We start from the raw sequence: 19,424 nt of genomic DNA on the forward strand, positions 1-19,424 counted from the left end.
TAGGATGCCCACCAGGTTGCCTGTTTCCCCCTAGCCTAAGCCCAGAATGTTTGGAGGTCCTTTTGAATCTGTGTCCGTCTGGTAGGTGAGAAGTGGCAACACCGTGTTCATCTGAAGTGCATCATTGTAAAGATGCTTGCGCGGCCGGCGTCGGCCCGCACCCAGGAGTCGGGGATGTCCTACAAGCCCATCGCCCCCGCCCCGAGCAGCACCCCCGGCTCCAGTACCCCTGGGCCTGGCACCCCGGTCCCTACAGGTGAGGACCCAGCTCCACCCCTGCTCGCCTCCCCTGGCGCTCGAGGCATCCAAGAGAAGACGGCCTGAGTTCTGCAATACTGGGCCTGCCGCCTTGCCTCCTGGAGCCTCAGTTTCCTGGCCTGCGAAGTGGGTGTGGTGACGTAAGGGCTTGTAGGTGGGGCTCAGGGGGAGGGGTTTGTCCCTGAAGCTGACCGGCCTGGAATGAAGCATCCCTCAGGAGGGCGTCGGACCGACCTCGACCGGGGCTTGGAACGCTGGGAGGAGGCGTCCCTGCCCCATGCTGACCCCTTCCTCGTGCCTGTTGCAGCCGGAAGCGTCCCCTCGCCGTCGGGCTCTGGGCCGGGAGCCGCTGCCCCTTTCAGGCCACTGTTTAACGACTTTGGACCGCCCTCCATGGGCTATGTGCAGGCCATGAAGCCGCCGCCCGGCACTCAGGGCTCCCAGAGCACCTACACGGACCTGCTGTCTGCAATAGAGGAAATGGGCAAGGAGATCCGGCCCACCTATGCCGGAAGCAAGAGTGCTATGGAGCGCCTGCCTGAAGAGAGGCATCATCCACGCCCGGGCCCTGGTCAGAGAGTGCCTGGCCGAGACAGAGCGCAACGCCAGTACATAACGAAAGTGCCCTTACTTCCTCTCCTGGACCTTGCGGGCCACCGCAGAGCACTGACCTCTCCCCGTCCTCCACCCAGAGTCGCACTTCCAGCCCTGTGTCTCTGGGTGGGCACCCTTCAGGAACCAGCTCACTCCAGCCTGCAGTACTGGTCAAGGGCCCTCCCAGTGTCAGCCGCCAGGTCACTGTGAATCCCCCTCCCCATGACCTGCCATCAGTGCTGATCCACCGGGAGCCTTCACCTTCCAGTGCCCCCTCCCCCCCTCAGCACCTAGCCAGCACTGAGGACTACTTCCTTTCCAACCCCTTGTCCCCAGCAGGCGCCTGGAAGGCTGGTCACCTCCCTGCCTTGTCCCCCTGAGCCACAGCGACTCTTTTCTCAGTGTGTCTTTTGCTAAATATGCCCTTTTTGTATAAAATAAAGCTGATTTGGAGTTGTTCTCTCAAAAAAAAAAAGATGCTTGCATATTTAAAAAAATATTTGAGGACCATTTTTATTTTGCCCACCCCCACCCTGAGCTATCTTTTCCTGTCTCTTTTCCACTGTTTTCTATAAACAGCTGTCTGTCTTGACTCTCTTTTATGAGGACGGAAAATTATCTGTGGGGAATGGCCTGTTTTATTTGGGATACTGATGGCAGTGTGGGGTGTGCGTCATCTGAAACCTAGTCTGGAAGAAACAAGCCTGGAGTGGACCAAATGAGAGGGAGGGGCCGTGAATGACGCCAGCCCAGGGTAGACTTGATAAGCTTGTCTCCACAAAGATTTGACCCTTGTCTGGGTGACCCCTGTGTTCTTCCTCAGACATCGATGAATGTGAAAACGAACTCAACGGAGGCTGTGTCCATGACTGCTGGAATATCCCGGGCAACTACCGCTGCACTTGTTTCGATGGCTTCACGTTGGCTCATGATGGTCACAACTGCCTTGGTAAAGAGAGCATCTGCCAGCACCCCTCCCCCTGTCCCCCCCATGCCCCCCTTTCCTTTCCTCTGATGAAAGCATCCTCCTTGAGACCAAACGGAGAGGGGCAGTCAGACTCCCTGAGAGAAAGCCGGACAAAGTGCTTTCTCATTTCTTATGTGATGATTCATAATACAAACCCTCCACTGGCCTGAGGCAATGGGTGGACGGGGTCATTATCCTTTATTGGTCTTCTAGTGTTGATGTGTCCCTGGAAGATGGGGAGTCTTCTAGTCCAAAGATCCTTACTTTTAACCAGTTCTTGAGTTCTATAAGCATCTGGATTCTGGAATCAGGTTGAGCTCCTTGGCTTGGATGACTCCAAATGTGTGCTTGGATTTCAGCCAGGTAGTTTTAAGAGCGAGCAAGACACACAGAAACTTTCCATTAACATCTTCCCAGTATTTCCCCAAACAGGAACATCTGCTGGCATTCCTGTTGCTGAGGTCAGCGCCGTGAGAGGTGCCGTCTACACCGGATCCTTAGACCAGAAATCACACAGGACGTAGACTAGCAAGCAATTGCACGGGGTTGGATGCTGGGTGGTCTGAGAGCGTGCCGCACACCTGGCAGGCACATTTGTTGGCATCACCATGATGCATATCTCATCTGTAGCACAAGAGGACACATGGCACTCAGGACCAAGGGTAATGATGAGTCGTCCTGTGGTTGACCTGCTGATGTCTGGGCAGTGGACTAAGGAGCAGTGGGGGCCATGCTTTGGCTCCGTGAACTGTGGCTCCTTAAGAGGCTCAGTGATGACTGCTTGATCAGGTGCTTTGAGACCAGCTTAACAGGTGCTGGATGTGGTGACAGGGCGGACCTGCCACACCCCGGGGAGGGGCAACTTTCCTTTTGGACTTAACCCCTGAAATGTCCTTTATTTCACCTTAGTGTCACCTGGAGCGCATCCAGGTCTGAACTATCCCTTCTTGCTCTGGGTGAGAAGTCAGGTCCTTGGGTGCACAAACCTTATGGCCTTTTGATCTTTCTAGCCAGTAGCTGAGCCAGTGAGATCGGGTGGAGGGCTGGGGGCTCAGTCACCCCTCTGCAGACTTCCTCAGCTGTCACAAAGGGACCCTGTTGAGAGACGTGGTGAGAACAGGAATCAAAATTAATTGGAAACTCAGAAAAATGAGTGTCTGGTTTGTTGGGAAGCACTTAGTACACTTTTTTCTTTCTTTCTTTTTTTTAACCATCTTCAGGGAAAATCTCACCTTCCCCCTTGCCTTGCCAACAGCGGCGTTTTGAAGATTCATGTCTGATGGCAAACTAGTCCTGGCCGCTGGGCACTCACCAAGCCTGGTGAGAGAGCCACCGTCTAGGGCCAGAAAGTGGGCGCTTCCTGAGTGCAAGGAGCTGAGCCACCCCAGGGGAAGGCTGCAGGGCAGGGCTGGGCGGGCGCCTTTGGGTCAAAGCCCGTTCCCAGGTCCTGAGGCCAGAGTAGCGCAGAGCTTTCAGCAGTGTCTCCGTCTTCTCCTAGGGCTTCCTCTGGGGACTTTGTACCCATAAATCCCCGAGTCTTCCCTGCCTCACCGAGAGATCCTGGGCATCTACCGAGTATGTCTGAAGGAACTAAGGAGCCTTTAAAAAGAACATCCTAGGACATGCCGGGGTGCGTTTAGAAGCTCAGGAGCACATTTCAGAGTGTTGTTTCCTGACCCTTTGCTTCGCCCTGGCTCCCTGACCACACATTAGCCACTGATCTATTAGCCAGAATAGACCGCATACAACCCCCAGTTAGCTCTGGCGGTAAACCCAGAGGTCCCGAGAACTTGAAGAGCCGGCAGCTCTTCGAGGTGCCTGCCTCCACCCCAGGGCAGTTTCTCTGTCTCGAGGGGCTAGGTATTTGGAATAGCGATTTGGCTTTATGGGAGAGTTCTCCACGCTGGCCACATCGCCAGTGTTTCCAGGGGTAGGAAACGCCATCTTCCTCCCATGAAGCGGCTGGTGGCTTTGAACTGCTGACCTTGCGGATCACAATCCAGCATGGAACCCCTATTCCACCAGGGCTCCTTGGAGAGGATGGGTTTAAATGTGGAGCGGAGGTGCGGCGGGGAGGTGGGGGGGCGCAGCTCAGAGTGGAGCAGACTTTTCACTGGAAACCAACCCTGAGTTTGGTGTGTAGGAAACAGAAGTCTCCTGCAGCCCTGGCCTCCTCCCTGCGGCAGCGGCTCAGCCACAGGAATGTGCCTCCTTTAACTCTTGGCCGTGAGGAGGGCACGTTTGTGAGTCGTTGAGGACTGGCTCGGGTCCCATCAGTTTAGTCAGGCATCTGTTCGGTCGTGTGAGAAGACAGATGACTAAGATCTGAAGCTTGAAACAAGATAACAGATACTGAAATGGGAATTTTCTGGTTACAGATGTGCCCAGGAGTGAGTGACAGGCAGGTGAGAATCAGGTTGGAGAAAAGAAATGGCTTGTAGAGCAGCCTTCTCCTGCTCCTCTTTGAGCCTCTGTCCAGTCTGCGACTTGCCCGGAAGTCTCTTCTTTGGCTCTAGCACGGCCGCTGCTGTAGCTCGCCTGGATGCCTGTCCACTCATTACACAGTGCACGAGTAGCTGCCGGGGGCCAGGGCTGGCCTCCATGTGGCTGACGCTGGGCCTCAAGGCATTTGCCATCTAGTGGAGCTGGATATGACTTCCAGGCTGCAGTGAGGTTACATGTGCACAGAGCATCAGAGGGCATGGAGGAAGCCTCCCCAGGGTAGGCTTGGTCGAAGGCAAGTTAGGGGGGTTGCCTCCCTCCTCTCCTCTCCGATGGCTGCTCTTCTGGGATTTTGGCGAGCTCCACAACTCGACCCCAGGCCCTCGGCTCCCAGTCTCCCCACCCACCTCTACCTCATGCTGTGCCTTTGGCCGCCTGCTCCCTCTCCACCACTGCAGTCGGCAACTACAAGTCAATTATTTTCAAAGCTCTATTTATAAGATCAGATTCTCTCCCAACCAACTGTCCCTGGTTTCCTGCTGCCCCTGGATTCCCAGTTCCCGGCCTTGGTTGGGGCCCACCCTATCTTCACCCCCATTTTTGTACCTAGCACCACCCTCCCTTCGGGGTTCCAAGCCTGAAGCTTTGGTGTCAGCTTCAGATCCTGTCACAATACCCTCCCCCTAGAGTAAGGTGACCAGACGTCCTGCTTTTGGCGGGACAGTCCAGATTTTAAACAATTTTTCCTGCATCCCGCGGTATTTTAAAAAATTTCCGATTTTTGGAAAGAATGCACGACAAGCTAGGGTACACGGTTTTGGGCTGCCATGTGGCTATTTCACCAGGATATGAATTTTATTAATGGTGTCCCGCGTTACCAATGTTAAAATCTGGTCACCTCCCGCTAGACCACAGGCTTCATACCACCTGCCTCCCCTAGCTAGCTCCTCCCAGACACTCCCACTCTCAGACGGCGGGCCCAGCCCTCCCCAGCTCTCAGCAACCTCCAAACCAAACGCTCTGCCTACTCTGTCGACCCTGTCAGACAGAGTAGAACAACATCTTTCAAGCCCATACACCTTTCCAGAAGACTGGTACGGCTTTCTCCCACAGAATGGCTGGTGGATTTAACCCAGAAGGTCAGCCACAAGCCAGGTGCCCCGCTCCCGCCCCCAGCTCTGCTCATGGCCACTTCGGGCAGCATGGGAAGCAGGGCGCCCAAGCTTGTGATTGCCCTCTCCCTGTGACCTGTCCCCTGTTGCCGCCTCATTTTTCCCAAAGGGCAGGTCTGAGCATGTCCTCCTCTGCCCTAAGGATTTGCATCTGCCTTCGGAATGAAGTAGGAACTTCTCTGCTTGCCACTCAAGCTCCTCGGCCGTGTGACCCTAATCTATCGTCCCAGTTTTGTCTCCTGTAACTTCGCTGCAGGCACCTTGTCCTCCAGCCAAACGGAATGACTCACCGTCCTCCAAAAACATGTCTGCTGAGCTTCCTGGCCCCTGTGCGATCGCTCACACTGGGTCTCCTGCCTGGAGACCCCGCTCCTGATTTAGAATCCAATGAACCCCGAGGAGCGGTCTCGGTCGTTAGAAAACCCTCTGATACCTGAGCTCGTGCCGCCGGCTTCCTCCGTGCCCCTTTCCCCTTGCCCTTCTGATTCCCCGCCCCTTCCTCCTGCCCTCCATGGAGGTAGGCATCTTGTCTCACTCTTATCTTACTCATGGCTGGCTGTGTCTGGTGCAGCTGGGCTTTGGAGGAGGGTGCTCAGTAAGTATTGGCAGAGCTGGCTCTCTTGAGCTCCTGAGGAGGGCCTGGCCGGATGAGCCCCAGAGCAGGAAGCAGGGGTAATGGTCTGTGGGGCTGTCTGATGGGCTGGCCTCGGTGATGCTTGGAACGGAAGAGGGGGCGCATCCCTGCTGAACAGACCCCTCTCCCCCACCCCCCGAGCTGCTGGGCTGAGGGTGGTGTGTGGAGAGTCTCCAATCCTTCCCCTTGCAGATGTAGACGAGTGCCTGGAGAACAACGGCGGCTGCCAGCACACCTGTGTCAACGTCCTGGGGAGCTACGAGTGCCACTGCAAGGAGGGGTTTTTCCTGAGTGACAATCAACACACGTGCATTCACCGCTCAGAAGGTACTCGTCCTGCCACAGGCGCCGCATTGCAGAGGGAGGCCCGGGGAAATAGAAAGTTCTGGAGGCTGGAGAACTAGTCGAAATTCTGCTGCTGGGTGGTGAGCCTGGGCAACTGCTTCAGCTTCCCCACCTGGAGAGATGGATGGGATGGGCTAGGCGAGCTGTGAGAGCCTCGGGAACGCCACATTCCCTGATTCTAATCTTTCCATAGAGCACGGTTCACACACGAGTTGATGTCTCGGGAGAAATAGAATGGATGTTGTGCCAAGTCTTGCCAGAAAAGGTGCTGCAAACCACAGCACCAGCCCCAGCCTGCCTCTGGCTCCGTGTGGGCAGGGAGGGGCCTGGATCCTTCCTGAGGGGACTTTCAATGGGTTGCTCTGTTTCCAGCCCCAAGCTAGACCTGGCCCTTCCCATGCTTTGCATTTTTGAGCTCTAGGCCTTGGGGGTCTGTGGGGTTGACGGTCGCCCTGCTTCTGCCGTGGCTCCTTCAGCCCCCACCTCACTTAGATTCCTCCCAACCCGTGCCGACCCCTCTTCCCGTCCTGCTTCCCGGATGTTGTCCGCCTGCTTTGAGCTTATTCCATCTTTAATTCCGCTGACACGGGAGTGGGTTCTTGGGAAGGAGGGACCTCAAATGCACATAACCAAGGGTCCATTGAGAAGAGAATGCCTCCCTTTTCCTCTCAGCTCTTTGCCAAGCCAAAGAGCCTCGCGTTTGTGTCTGCATTTCTTTTTTATTGTAATCATTTTATTAGGGGCTCATACAACTCTTATCACAATCCATTCATACATCAATGTCTAAAGCACATCTGTACATTCGTTGCCCTGTGTCTGCATTTCTGCCTTTGCATCCGTCTGCCTGTGTCGGGAAGGGCCTTCCACAGGAGACCATGAACTCTTTTTTTGACTTAGGCTGCTTGCTCATGGTCCTAATTGAACCATGAGGTGGTTTTGGGAAACATTTTGCTGTGAATTAGGTGAAGCTGAACAAAGCAGACATGGGTTTGACATTCGACAATTCAGACCCATTTGTTTCAACTTGTCCATTGAAATCCCACTTTCTCCCTTTTTTCCTGTTCCCATGCCAGCTTTTCCCCCTAGCCCTCTGAACTTTGCCCTTGGGTACCTGCTGCCCTTTTGATCGTAAGGGGTTGCTTATCCCGACAAGGGGTGAGTTCCCTTCAGAGCAGAGGTCGCGGTCTTGTGGGCCTCGCCTGTCTCTATCCAAGCAGTCAGCCTGCTCTCTCTTGTGCTTTAGAGTTTTGCTTTAGGTTATGTTCTTTCTGGTGTGATATTTTTCAGAGTTGTTTTTCAGTGGTAGCCAGGCACCACCTAGTTCTTCTAGTTGCAGGCTTGTGCAGGCTGAAGTTTCTGCAATCCATTTGTCTGATGAACTAATTGTTTCCACATGTCTGTTGGCCTCACTCTTCTCTTGAGAATGAGTTTAAGAATGTCTAGTTTTAAAACATGAATTTGCATATTTTGTTTTAACCATAAATTTAGTGATTTGGGTTTCACTTTTCTGCCAGGTTCTCTGGACTCTTGGCTGTGCATCGCAGTCTTGCCTCAGGCAGCCGGGACTCTGACGGGAATGACATGAAGGGTCAGCAGCTCAGAGGGAGCTGACCCACTGGCTATCTCCCTGTTGGGGGAGCTTTATGCTCCTCTTCTTTAGGTGGCTGAGGAGGAAGATGGGGCTCACAGGTTGCTAGAAAACCGCCCCAAATTGATTCCATCAGCGCACAAAGCAGCTCGTAGGGATCGCGGCCACCTATTACCCTTGTATTTCTCCCCTCCTGCTACGGCTGGAGCGCTTCCATCCCAGAAGTCAATGCAAATGCAGTTCCTTTCCGCAAACGATGTTTTCTAAATTTCCTACCACTCAAACATTCTTGGATCTCCTGAAGCGTATTTGAAATGAGCCTTTTTTCTTTTTTTGGTCTGGAACGAAAACCCAAGAATTCGAGTTGTGGTCTGGAAGCACGCTGTGTGGTTTTCAGTGGCATTTTAACAGGTTCCCTCGGCGAACCCACAGCCCACTGCAAGCCCAGGGATGAGAGCGGTGGGTCACTGGGACCCCTCTGGGTCGAAAGTTTCAGCTCCTCTGATAGAACCACCTGTAAATTGTAGTCCTCTGGGATGTCTCCTGAGAGTTGCATATTTAATGAGCCCTTTAAAAATGACATTAGAATTGATTTTAAAAATATCACTATTTCCCTGAAAGCTGTCTGAAAGAAGGCCCCTTCGTACCATCTAGGCTGCCGCCGCCGGTTTTCATGATCCTTGCCTACATGTCGTTCAGTCTCAAAGACTATTATGATTGTGGATTCTGTGGGAAAGCAAAGGCTATTGCTCACCCCCCCCCCCACCTTGGTCCTTGGAGATCTCAGAGCTCTGATAAAGGGACCATGGTGTGTTCTCACCCATGTAATGGGGGCAGGCTGGGGAGAGACACATCCCCCCCAGCCCGCCTTTGTTCCTATTCATGGGTGCTCAGTCTCTCAGAATGAGCATTCCTCTTCTGTCTGCTCGGAGAATATTTTCACATGGTGGTGCCTTTTCAGAGCAGCTGGGGAGGGGTCGGGGGCTGAAGAGGACTGCTCTCTCCCCAGACCTCTTTTTCTACTCTAGGTGCTGTTTCTTGACCAGTCCTTGGGGCACCTAGCTTCCAGCTGTGTCATCAGTGGCACTCTGAGCTTGGAGAGCCCTAGGGTCTGGCATTTGAAATGCCCCAGCTGTCTTCCTCGTGATCCGTTAGGCCAGGCCAGGCTGTGGGGATTGCCGGGGCCAGAGAACTCAGGAAAGGGCCATAACCTTCATTTCCAGAGCCACAGAAGTCCCTATTACCTTCGGGTAGCTTGAGGTCCAGCTTGATCTGATAGCACTTCAAGGGGCCACGTCTTTGGGCAGCCCCATAGCATGTGCTCCACGGTCTATGATTACGGAGTTCTGTGTGAATAAATGGTTATTAGGAGGCAGTCCAAAGCGCCCTTTCCAAATGGCTTGACAGGCTTGTGAGCAGAGTGGAGAGGGGAAGGAAAAAAGAAGCAGCAGGAGGAAGAGGAAGAGGAAGAGGAGGAAGAGGAGGACGAGGAGGAGAAGGAGAAGGAGGAGAAAAGCGGAGCAGTAGGAGAGTGTAGTCCAGGAGTTGTTCGGTCTTTTCCTGGCTCCTGTTCAGTTGACCCCAGGCTCCTCCTAGGACCTGTCATTCCAAATAGGACAAACCCAGTGCTGGCTGCGACAGAACCTGCTTCTGGAGGCTGCTTCCCCCACCGGTGCCATCTCAGTGCGGAGGGCAAAGGGCATCTCCATGATTTCCCGTCTCAGCGCAAAGCGAGCCCTTTCCTCCTGCCCATCCCACGCACGCTTCTTTCTGGGTCCCTTGACGGCAGCCCTTGGCCTGTGTGCCCGGGTCAGGCCCTCCAGCGATTGAGCGCGCAGGCAGCTTGAACCGGTCCAGTGAAAAAAAGCGTGCTTTAAAAGCAGCCTCAAGAGGCGCGGGCTGTTTTCACTGTGTTGTCTTCTGGAATGAAGGTGGCATCTGTTGGTGTTGAAAGAATTGTTCCACCACAGACCCGAGGCTCGGCTGAGAGAAGGAGACACAAGACCTGCGGTCTCCCTAGCCCCCGTGGCCGAGGGTTTTGGGGCGCAGAGTTGTTCTCACCCTTAAACAGGGCCAGGCCATCCACTGTTAAAGGAATCGGGTGGTCAAGAGCCAGGGAGAACAAAGGCCCTACTTACAAGGATCATTTAGAGCTGCACTGCACAATGGTGAAGAAGTGACCCATGAACAGGTCCTTGCTCATGCAGGACAAAGCGAGCAGATGTTTGGGGAGGGCCCTGGGATGCGCTAGCTGGCAGCAAGGTCTCAAAGAATTGCTTTGGGGATGAGCCATGGTGCTGGGGAATCCCTGGGGTGTCTCCATGCAATCTCCCTATCATTTGTATCTGTTGGGAGTAGTTGTCACCAACTTGGCTGCCACCCCTCCCATACAAAAAGACCCAAACATACTGGCATAGAAAGGCCAGTTCCTCTGTCATGTGCCATCTGACCAGGCTGTGGTGAGACAGAGCGTTCTCAGATGTAGACTTCCCGGCCTTCCCGCCTTCCCTGCAAGTCCATTTCTGCCTGGGAGCTCCGCTGAGACGTGCCCACGATGGGTGATCATGCCGGTGTTTGAAGTTCGGGGGCGGGGGTGGGGCGGTTGCCAGCATAGTAGCAATGTTTAGGCCAGCACAGTGTGACACGCTGACAGGTAGGGGTGGTGGCCCTGTCATGTAGCTGCGTTAAACCATCCAGGCAAAGAGTCCCCTTCCTGCCCCCACTAGCACAATCCGGGGTGAATGGAGACTTATGACGACTTATGTACATATAATTTAAAAGAAACCACAATGCCTGAAGTCTTGTTTCCCTGTTCTCTTTGTGCTCGTGTTGATTCTATGACACTGCCTGTCAGGGGCTTATGCTTTGAGGGAGAAGACAAGGAACTAAGGCAGGGTGGGTCACATCCGAGGGATCTCCTGGCAGCTGTCTGTGGTGAAGTCACTGTGCAGTCATCACCCTCGTCTCACCCCTTGGCCAGAGGAAGGGGATTGAAACGTCTGAAAGTTGTCTTCCAGGGAAAGTGCAGAGCCGGGCATCATTGTACGTGTGCCCGGGGGTTTTCTTAGGGGATTCTCCTTTGTCCCTTGAGCTCTTGGTCTTCTGGTGGGTAGTAACACGGCAGGCTGAGTCTGAGCACTGGTCTCCGGCTCAGTAGATTCTGATCCCTCACCCAACAGAGGGCTTCGGAGGCCAGGCTCTCTTTGATTTACTGGGAAGGCTCCCACCTTTTTAAGGCAGTTGAGACATCCTATCTTGGGTGGGGGACCTAAGAGATTTTCATGCCTCTGTTCATTGATCAGCTTAATTTATGACAGATGCTTTTTAATTTTTTACTACTTAAAAAAAGTCCCCACTGCATCGATTGTTAATTAAAAACAATACTTTTATTGGGGGCTCTTACATCTCTTTGCACATATGCTGCCATTATCATCTTCTTTTTTTAAATTAAAATGTGTTTTTATTTAAGATTTTATACAATGATTAAGCTATGTGCTAAGCACATGTTTGTAAATCAATCCCAGCCATTGTCATCATCACTTTCAAAGCATTCTCTTCCCACTTGAGCCCCTGATATCAGCCTCTATTGGTAATTTTATGTGGTAAAATATACAGAGTAAGAAAATTCTAAAACTCATTCTTCATCGCCCTAAACAGCATCTTCATACCCCCGAAGCAGTGACTCCTCTTCCCCCCGCCCCCCCAGCCCCCTTAGAACCACTAACAACCTTCTGTGTTTATGCATCTGCCAGTTGCACCGAAGTTACTGACATACTCACCCAGACAAGCAGACCTGTGGCCCGACCTTGGCTGAGGACTCAGAGCACAGCCGGTCACCTGCCACCGTTGCTGTTTTGCAGAGGGGCTGAGCTGCATGAACAAGGACCACGGTTGCAGCCACATTTGCAAGGAAGCCCCACGCGGCAGCGTGGCCTGTGAGTGCAGGCCTGGGTTTGAGCTGGCCAAGAACCAGAGAGACTGCATCTGTAAGTACAGACCGGCACATACTCACGCTGGGGACCGTCATGCCTACAGGTTGTTTTTCCACAGCCCCGGCATCACAAGTGCCACCATGTGGCACAGCCAGTCCACGGAAGGCAGCTGGCAGGGAGGCTGGCCTCCCCTGGACACTGAGTTCACTGCCATCAAGTGGATTCTAGTCCCGCAGGGCGTGGTAGCACTGCCCTTTCAGGTCTGGGAGAAACAATCGGTACCGGAGCTTCCGAGTAGGGATGAGTGGGTTTGACCCACTGACCTTGTGGTTACCAGCTCATGGAGTAACCCACCGGAGTCCCTTTAGGAGAACGCAGGACGGGACATGATGTTCTCTGAAGGAGCTGATCAGAAGGAAATTAACTTCAGGAGTAAAATTGTGGATGTTGGGAGCATCCCCTATTCACATAACAACAGGTCAGATTTCGTGTCTAGTAGCTCTTTGCTATCTGGTTCCTTACAAGCCTCACCTGTCACCCCCCCAAAAAAAAAAGTTCCCTCCCTGTGGAAGAACAACCCATCTTCTGCTGTGCTTCCTTGGTCTGACAACTTGTTTCTGAGCCTCCCATCTCTGGCCTAATTTCCACCAACAACAGGACATCAGCTCCCATGTTGTGAACTATTTATTATGTGTCAAGATTTGTCCCAAGCATATGCCTTATCCCATTTCATCCCAATAACCACTACCCTGTCAGCTAAGTCACGATTCCCTCCTCTCTTTGTGGGGAAGTTAAAGCAACAGGGCACACAAGGAGGACCTGGCAAAGGAGGATTCAAATGCAGGGTCACCTAGCTCTTAGGCTGATGGGCCCCTCCGTGGCGGTGCTGCCTCAGAAGCTGTCCCAGGGGCACAGACAGGGCAGCTCTTCATAGACACCCCCCCTCACCTCCCGCTGGTCCTTCCTCAGTCCCGGCGCGTGGCACCCTGGGATGGATGATGTCTGGGGGGCTTCAGAAAGTCACGGAAAATTATAATGAAAAGACAATGGGATTTTTTTTTTTACATCCACTGAAGCCCCCTTCTATTCATATGTCTCACTCTCCAACGATGAGCAACGCCAGTCTGGACAGGCGGCCCTTACTTTTTCACCCCTCAGCTTTCGCGTGGCCCCTGCCACAGCCCCTGCCAATCATGTCCTCAGTCCAGACCCAGCTGCCTCAGAGTGATCAAGGTAATGAAACCCTGCTGGGAGAAGGAAGCCACGGGCAGTGAAGGGCGTTTCTGAACCACCCGTGATGCCAGAGAAAACACTGGCATCCCCTTAGGAATGCCTCCCTGGCAGAAGACTGCTGCAATTTGCCAGGGATGGCTGTTTGCTGTGAGATTGAGAGATGAGAAGACAGTTTCCCCAGAGAGACCTCTCTCCACCGCCTCCACCACAGAGCAGAGTGTAGCCTGGAGGCCTGCCCAGGCAGGACCGGGCACAGTCACGCCGGGGCATCAGGCAGGCTCCTGTTGTAGCTGATGTTGACTGGCCGACTCCCCACCTCCCCACACTCATGACAAACCGTGTTCAGTGACCCTGGATCATTGCGCTCGGGCCACAGAGTTTTGCTGGCTTGCTTTTAAAAGGCCTTTCTTCCTAGTCCATCTTAGTCTGGAAGCTCCGCTGACACCTGTCCAGCCTCAAAGCAACACGCAGGCCACTGCTGACATAGGTGGTTACTGCATCGGAGACATATTGGCCAGAAGGGAACCTGGGTCTCCCTCAGGGAAGGGCAGGATTTGGGACCCCCAGGACAACATCTTAGGGCCCCTGAAAGTCTGGCTCTCAGGGAAGGCTCCCAGTGGGCTGAGCATAGTGGAGACCACTTCAGCTTGAGGGATGGACGGAACTGCCTCCAGACATCACCCAGCAGAGACTCAGCTGTGAAGTGAGGCTCTTAGCCGTTTCCAGTTATTCTGGGCTCAGTTGCGGGAGGCAGGACACCCGAAACCCGAAAATTCATATTTTAAAAAAATTAAATATTTTCACGATATCACTGTTCAAATATGATGGTAGCAACATGTAAGGAAACAGAACAAAGCAAAAGACCTTAGAGTCCTTCTCCATAACCAACTGTGGGAGCGGTCCATATGCATACACATGTCATACATCACAGGACATTGTTCTTATCCCAAAGTGTTCTTATTTTTCTTTTTTAATTAGAAAATTCCACATGTTTATGTCAGAGTCCAAACAGTCAGGAAGCCGATAAAGAAAACATCTCCTTCCCTTGCCAAAGGTAACCACCATTAGCACTTTGGTGAGGAGACAGTTTATCTACCTACCTGCCTGCCTACCTACCTACCTACCTACCTACCTACCTACTACCTACCTACCTACCTACCTACCTACCTACCTACCTACCTACCTACCTACCTACTACCTACCTACCTACTACCTACCTACTACCTACCTACCTACCTACCTACCTACCTACCTACCTACCTACCTACCTACCTACTACCTACCTACCTACCTACCTACCTACCTACTACCTACCTACCTGCCTACCTACCTACTACCTACCTACCTATCTACCTACCTACCTACCTACTACCTACCTACCTACCTACCTACCTACCTACCTACCTACCTACTACCTACCTACCTATCTACCTACCTACCTACTACCTACCTACCTATCTACCTACCTACCTACCTACCTACTACCTACCTACCTATCTACCTACCTACCTACCTACCTACTACCTACCTACCTACCTACCTACCTACCTACCTACTACCTACCTACCTATCTACCTACCTACCTACTACCTACCTACCTATCTACCTACCTACCTACCTACCTACTACCTACCTACCTACTACCTACCTACCTATCTACCTACCTACCTGCCTACCTACTACCTACCTACCTACTACCTACCTACCTACCTACCTATCCAGCTACCTACCTACCTACCTACCTACCTACCTATCCAGCTACCTACCTGCCTGCCTGCCTACCTACCAACCTACCTACCTATTTATTGCTGTCCACACTATTCACATACGATCTTTAAAATTAGTGGTCAATATTGCATGAATGATCTGCAAAAAGCACCCTTTCCTTGGAGCTAGTTCCACCCGGAAATTCAAAGAGAGAAATCCTAACACGTACGTACAAGTCAGGAGCTACAGTGCACAGCGGTTAAGCACCCGATTGTTCGCCAGGGAACCTGTGCACGAGAGAAAGCTGTGGCAGTCCGCTGGAGAGACAGCAGCCTTGGGAGCCGAGGCTCTGACGATGCAGCGGGCTGTGTACAAAGGACTAGTGTCTGCTTTGCGGTGTTCCCCGAAGGCCCGAGAGAGCAGGCCTATGCAGCGCTCTCTAGCAAGAGCAAAGGCCTGGCCCAGATCCTTCTGATAGAATTGCTCTTAAGGCATAACACCCTCCCTAGACACTCCCTCCACCTTCCTGGATGACCTTGTTCAGACGGCAAGTCCACCTTTGTACGGCATGTCTTGTGACCGTGTTTCCACACCTGCCTCCCCGTGGCACAGGGTCTGCGTTGGGCAGGTCTCCTTAGGCTCAGTGCCTGGCACGTGCCAGGAGCTCCAGGATTTGCTGAATGGAAAGCAGAGTTGTTGAGCAAGCACCGCCCAACTCATGCTTTGTGTTCCACTTCCGTTTCCTCTCAGTGACCTGTCACCACGGGAATGGTGGGTGCCAGCACTCCTGTGAGGACACTGCCACTGGCCCGGAGTGTAGCTGCCACCCACAGTACCAGATGCACACAGACGGGCGCAGCTGCCTGGGTGAGTGGTGAAGGTGGGCCCTGGGCTGCCCAGGCCCTGAAGGCAGGCAACCTCAGCTGTGCTCAGCCTCAGACGCAGGGCCTTGGGTGCAGCGTCTGTCCTCAAACAGGCCCCGTACTATTTTGCCTGTTAGAGTACCAGTGATGAACGCCGGGGGAGGGGTGGTGGTGGTGGACGTCTAGGCCCTGCTCCCTTCCTCTTTCCCTGCGTGACCCAGGAAGGCCCTCCCACCTCTCTAAGACCAGGCTGACCTGGGCACAGCTGTGCTGGAGACAGACAGCACATCCCACAGGGCGGCGAGGGCCAGACGAAGCCCAAGCAAGCTGTTGGGGTTGACACAGCCACCTTTATTTATTTGTTTATTTGTTTGTTCATTCATTCATTCATTCAGACACAGCCACCTTTATGGTCACCAGGGACTAGAATGGCATGGTTTCTGTGAGCTCCATGTGCGAAGGGGACTGGGTGCAGCTTAAGCTTACATTCCTTGGTGGCTTCCTGGCCCTTCCACTAGACTGAAGCGACCTTCCCCCATAGGTCATGTTTACTAAGGATCTGGGAACGGAGCAGGGTGTTTCCTTCAGAGCCTCGCTTACGACACGCCTCTGTGGAGTGCACAGAGGCACCCAGCTTTAGTGGTTCTCACGTGGGGGTGCTCGAAGGCATGGCTTGCAGGGGACAAAGAACCGGGCTCGTTCTAGCTGAGAACTGGGTGCTTGGCTTCTTCTTGTAGAGCCAGAGGACATTGCCCTGGAGCTGACGGACAGCAATGCCACCTCTGTGGCGGATGGGGACAAACGGGTGAAACGAAGGCTGCTCATGGGTACGTGCTTCTACTCCCCACCCCTGGCCACTGAGGTTGGCCTTGTCCCTCCCCAACTGACCACAGCAGCCTTGAGCGGGTGGGCCATCAACTCTGAGACCGGCTGGACTGGGGCGAACAGCTCTTGCCACGCCAGAGCCTGTGTTCTTCACGTGGGCCCTGGTCTCAGTCAGACACCGTCCAAGACTGCTGGCTTTATGGAAGGCACCTGCTGAGCTGTCAGCATCACCAGGCCAGCCACCAGCAGGATCTGCCCGGCTGAGAGAGAGACCTTGGGCAGGTTGCCCTGAACCTCCATCTCTTGGTCTCTAACATGGATATAATAAAATTGACCTAGTCATGTGGCCAGGAAGTGTAACTCGGATAATCAGATATGATAGCACCCGCTGCCCGGTGTCTGGCAATTAAAGAGTGTAGTCGGGAAACACGGCTTTCCTTCTGCCTGAGTCACCTGAATGAGAGAGGTGCTTGGGACAGCCTCTAGCTTAGCCTGGCGATTTGTGTATTAAACGCACACACACACACACACACACACACACACACAACTCACTCAACCAAAGTTGTTGTTTAATAAAGAGAACATTTATTAAGTCTTTCACAGGACAGAGAGAGACAACTCCAGATGAGGGAGACCATTAACGTAAGGCCATCTTGGCGTCCAACGGCTTGCTGGGATGCAGCTTTCAGAAGGACATGGGAGGTCAAACACAAGACTGTCCCATAAACACGGTTGGTGACAGATCAATATAACATCATTCCTCATGGGACACCCAGAGTGGGATGGGGACCATGACTGGGAACTGTGCCTTATGTAAGACAGAGAAACTTAGAATATTGGTCCAGGGAGTTCTCCAAGGCAGTTAAGACTCATGAGCATCACACACACACACACACACACACACACACACACACACACACACACACACACACACTGTCCAGGGAGTTCTCCAAGGCAGTTAAGACTCATGAGCATCACACACACACACACACACACACACACACACACACACACACACCGTACAGTGACCTCTATCAAGGACACACCCGGGTAAGCCTCAGAGGGAGATTGGATCCCCCTGGGCTGGTTAGGGAGGTGAAAATAATTCACTTTCCAATGCACTCTATTTGAGGGCAAGACTCTAAAGACCCTCGGCCTATGTTTCTGAGGGAATTCAAGGAAGAAATCTCAGCCAAGGTTAAGAATAGAAGAAATGAATGCAGACAAGTAACATTGGCCTGTGGGACATGGGGCAGCCTGTCCAGCAGATGAACTGAAGACAATAAGCAAAGTGGAGCCAATAGCCGTGGTGGGTGGGAGTCAAACAGGTGCTTTGGAGGGCGATCAGAATAGAGTGTGGTGTTGCGAAGTACAGTCCAATTGGTTTGAACTCAGTGAGCCTACATACCACAGGATGGGGCAGTGCCCGGCCCTGCATCTTCCTTACAATCAGAGAGAGTACAGTAGCTTGACCTAAATGAAACCATGCAAATATTGAGCTGTTGTTGGTAACCAATCAAGTGACTTTTCTAAGATCTTTCCTCCTTCTTAAAAATCAGTATTTTTCACTGGGAGGAGCACAAAGGTGAATGTTATCACAGACTCCATCCTCCAATTTCAGTAATGACCATTGTCTATGAGTGGATGCCCAGGTAGACTCACGCTGAGCAAGCATGGGAAGGTGAATGTGACTGTGTCCATGAATATCTATATCTATATCTATATCTATATCTATATCTATATCTATATCTATATCTATATCTATATCTATCTGTAGCTATAGCTGTATCTATCCATATCCATATCCATATCCATATCCATATCCATATCAATATCCATATCTATCTAATCTATATGAATTTGCCAGAGAATATTTTTACACGTTTCTACTTATGACAGAAGATTTCTACCTGTGCTGAGGATAATAGGCTTGACTGTAGCAGCGGGGACAGAGGGCAATGTTATGAAAACATCTGTGCCATCACCAAGCACCTCGAGAGAATGAGTCCCTGGGCCTGGGGACTCAGACCCGTAGTCTTTGGGGACGTCAGGGTCAGCTGGCAGGCCGTAGTTCAAAGACAATGCTCTATATCCTACTTTGGTAAGTAGTGACTGGAATCTCAGTAGCTTGGAAACACCCATCTCAGGGTCGGTCTTGCCCCACCTGGAGGGAAGAAGAACCACTGAAATAAACAAACCAAGCACATGGTCTCAATCAGTCCAAAGGGCTAATGGACCTTGTGAACCCCAACTTCCTTGACTCTGAGACCAGAAGAACTAGATGGTGCCTGGCTGCTGCTGCTCACCACTCTGAAGGGGATTATGCTAGGAGGTCCTTATTGGAGTGGGGGAAGAGTGTGGAGCAAAGGTCAAAATCCTACAAGAGCTCAAGTTGACGGGTCTGATAGAAGGATGATGCTCCAGACTATGGCCCTCAGATGCCCTCCAGGCAAGTTTAAAGGGTGTCTACGGGCTGTAGACTCAATGTTCCACCAGGTTCTATTAGACCAGTAAGTCTGGTTGTTTTTTTTTAAAGGAATTTGAATCCCGCTCTACATTTTTTCTCTCTCGCTATTGGAACCCTTGTCAGGTATTGGTAGTGGTAGCTGGGTTTCATCTTGTTCTTTGGAGTGATTGTTTCCTTCAGTCTGGTTTTCTTTGTCTTCTTTGCTCTGGCCAGGAAGAGACTAATTTTAGATGGTTGCTCACTAGCATCTAGGACCCCAGTTTCCACTCACCAAGGTAGAATGTAGGCTGTCACATTTATGCGCCATGTTGTTAATTGACGTAGATGCCCCTCAAGACTTCAGTCCCTCAAGCCCAGTGTCGCAGTCCCACGGATGTTTGGTTATGGCTAATACATT

General features: G+C 52.4%; 1 protein-coding gene and 1 pseudogene across 1 annotated transcript in view; both read left to right on the forward strand.

The window, feature by feature from the left end:
• Positions 1–19,424, forward strand: part of SCUBE2 (signal peptide, CUB domain and EGF like domain containing 2) — an 84,726-nt gene that overhangs the window by 13,854 nt on the left and 51,448 nt on the right. Inside the window, exons 3-7 of the mRNA XM_075546102.1 lie at positions 1,676–1,801; positions 6,260–6,394; positions 11,861–11,986; positions 15,623–15,739; positions 16,473–16,562. Of these exons, the coding sequence (XP_075402217.1) occupies positions 1,676–1,801; positions 6,260–6,394; positions 11,861–11,986; positions 15,623–15,739; positions 16,473–16,562 (594 nt within the window). The remainder of the gene's footprint in view (positions 1–1,675; positions 1,802–6,259; positions 6,395–11,860; positions 11,987–15,622; positions 15,740–16,472; positions 16,563–19,424) is intronic.
• Positions 151–874, forward strand: LOC142446701 (cyclin-dependent kinase 2-associated protein 2-like; annotated as a pseudogene).

Source organism: Tenrec ecaudatus, chromosome 4, assembly GCF_050624435.1.
Source record: "Tenrec ecaudatus isolate mTenEca1 chromosome 4, mTenEca1.hap1, whole genome shotgun sequence".
NCBI classification, from domain to species: Eukaryota; Metazoa; Chordata; class Mammalia; order Afrosoricida; family Tenrecidae; genus Tenrec; species Tenrec ecaudatus.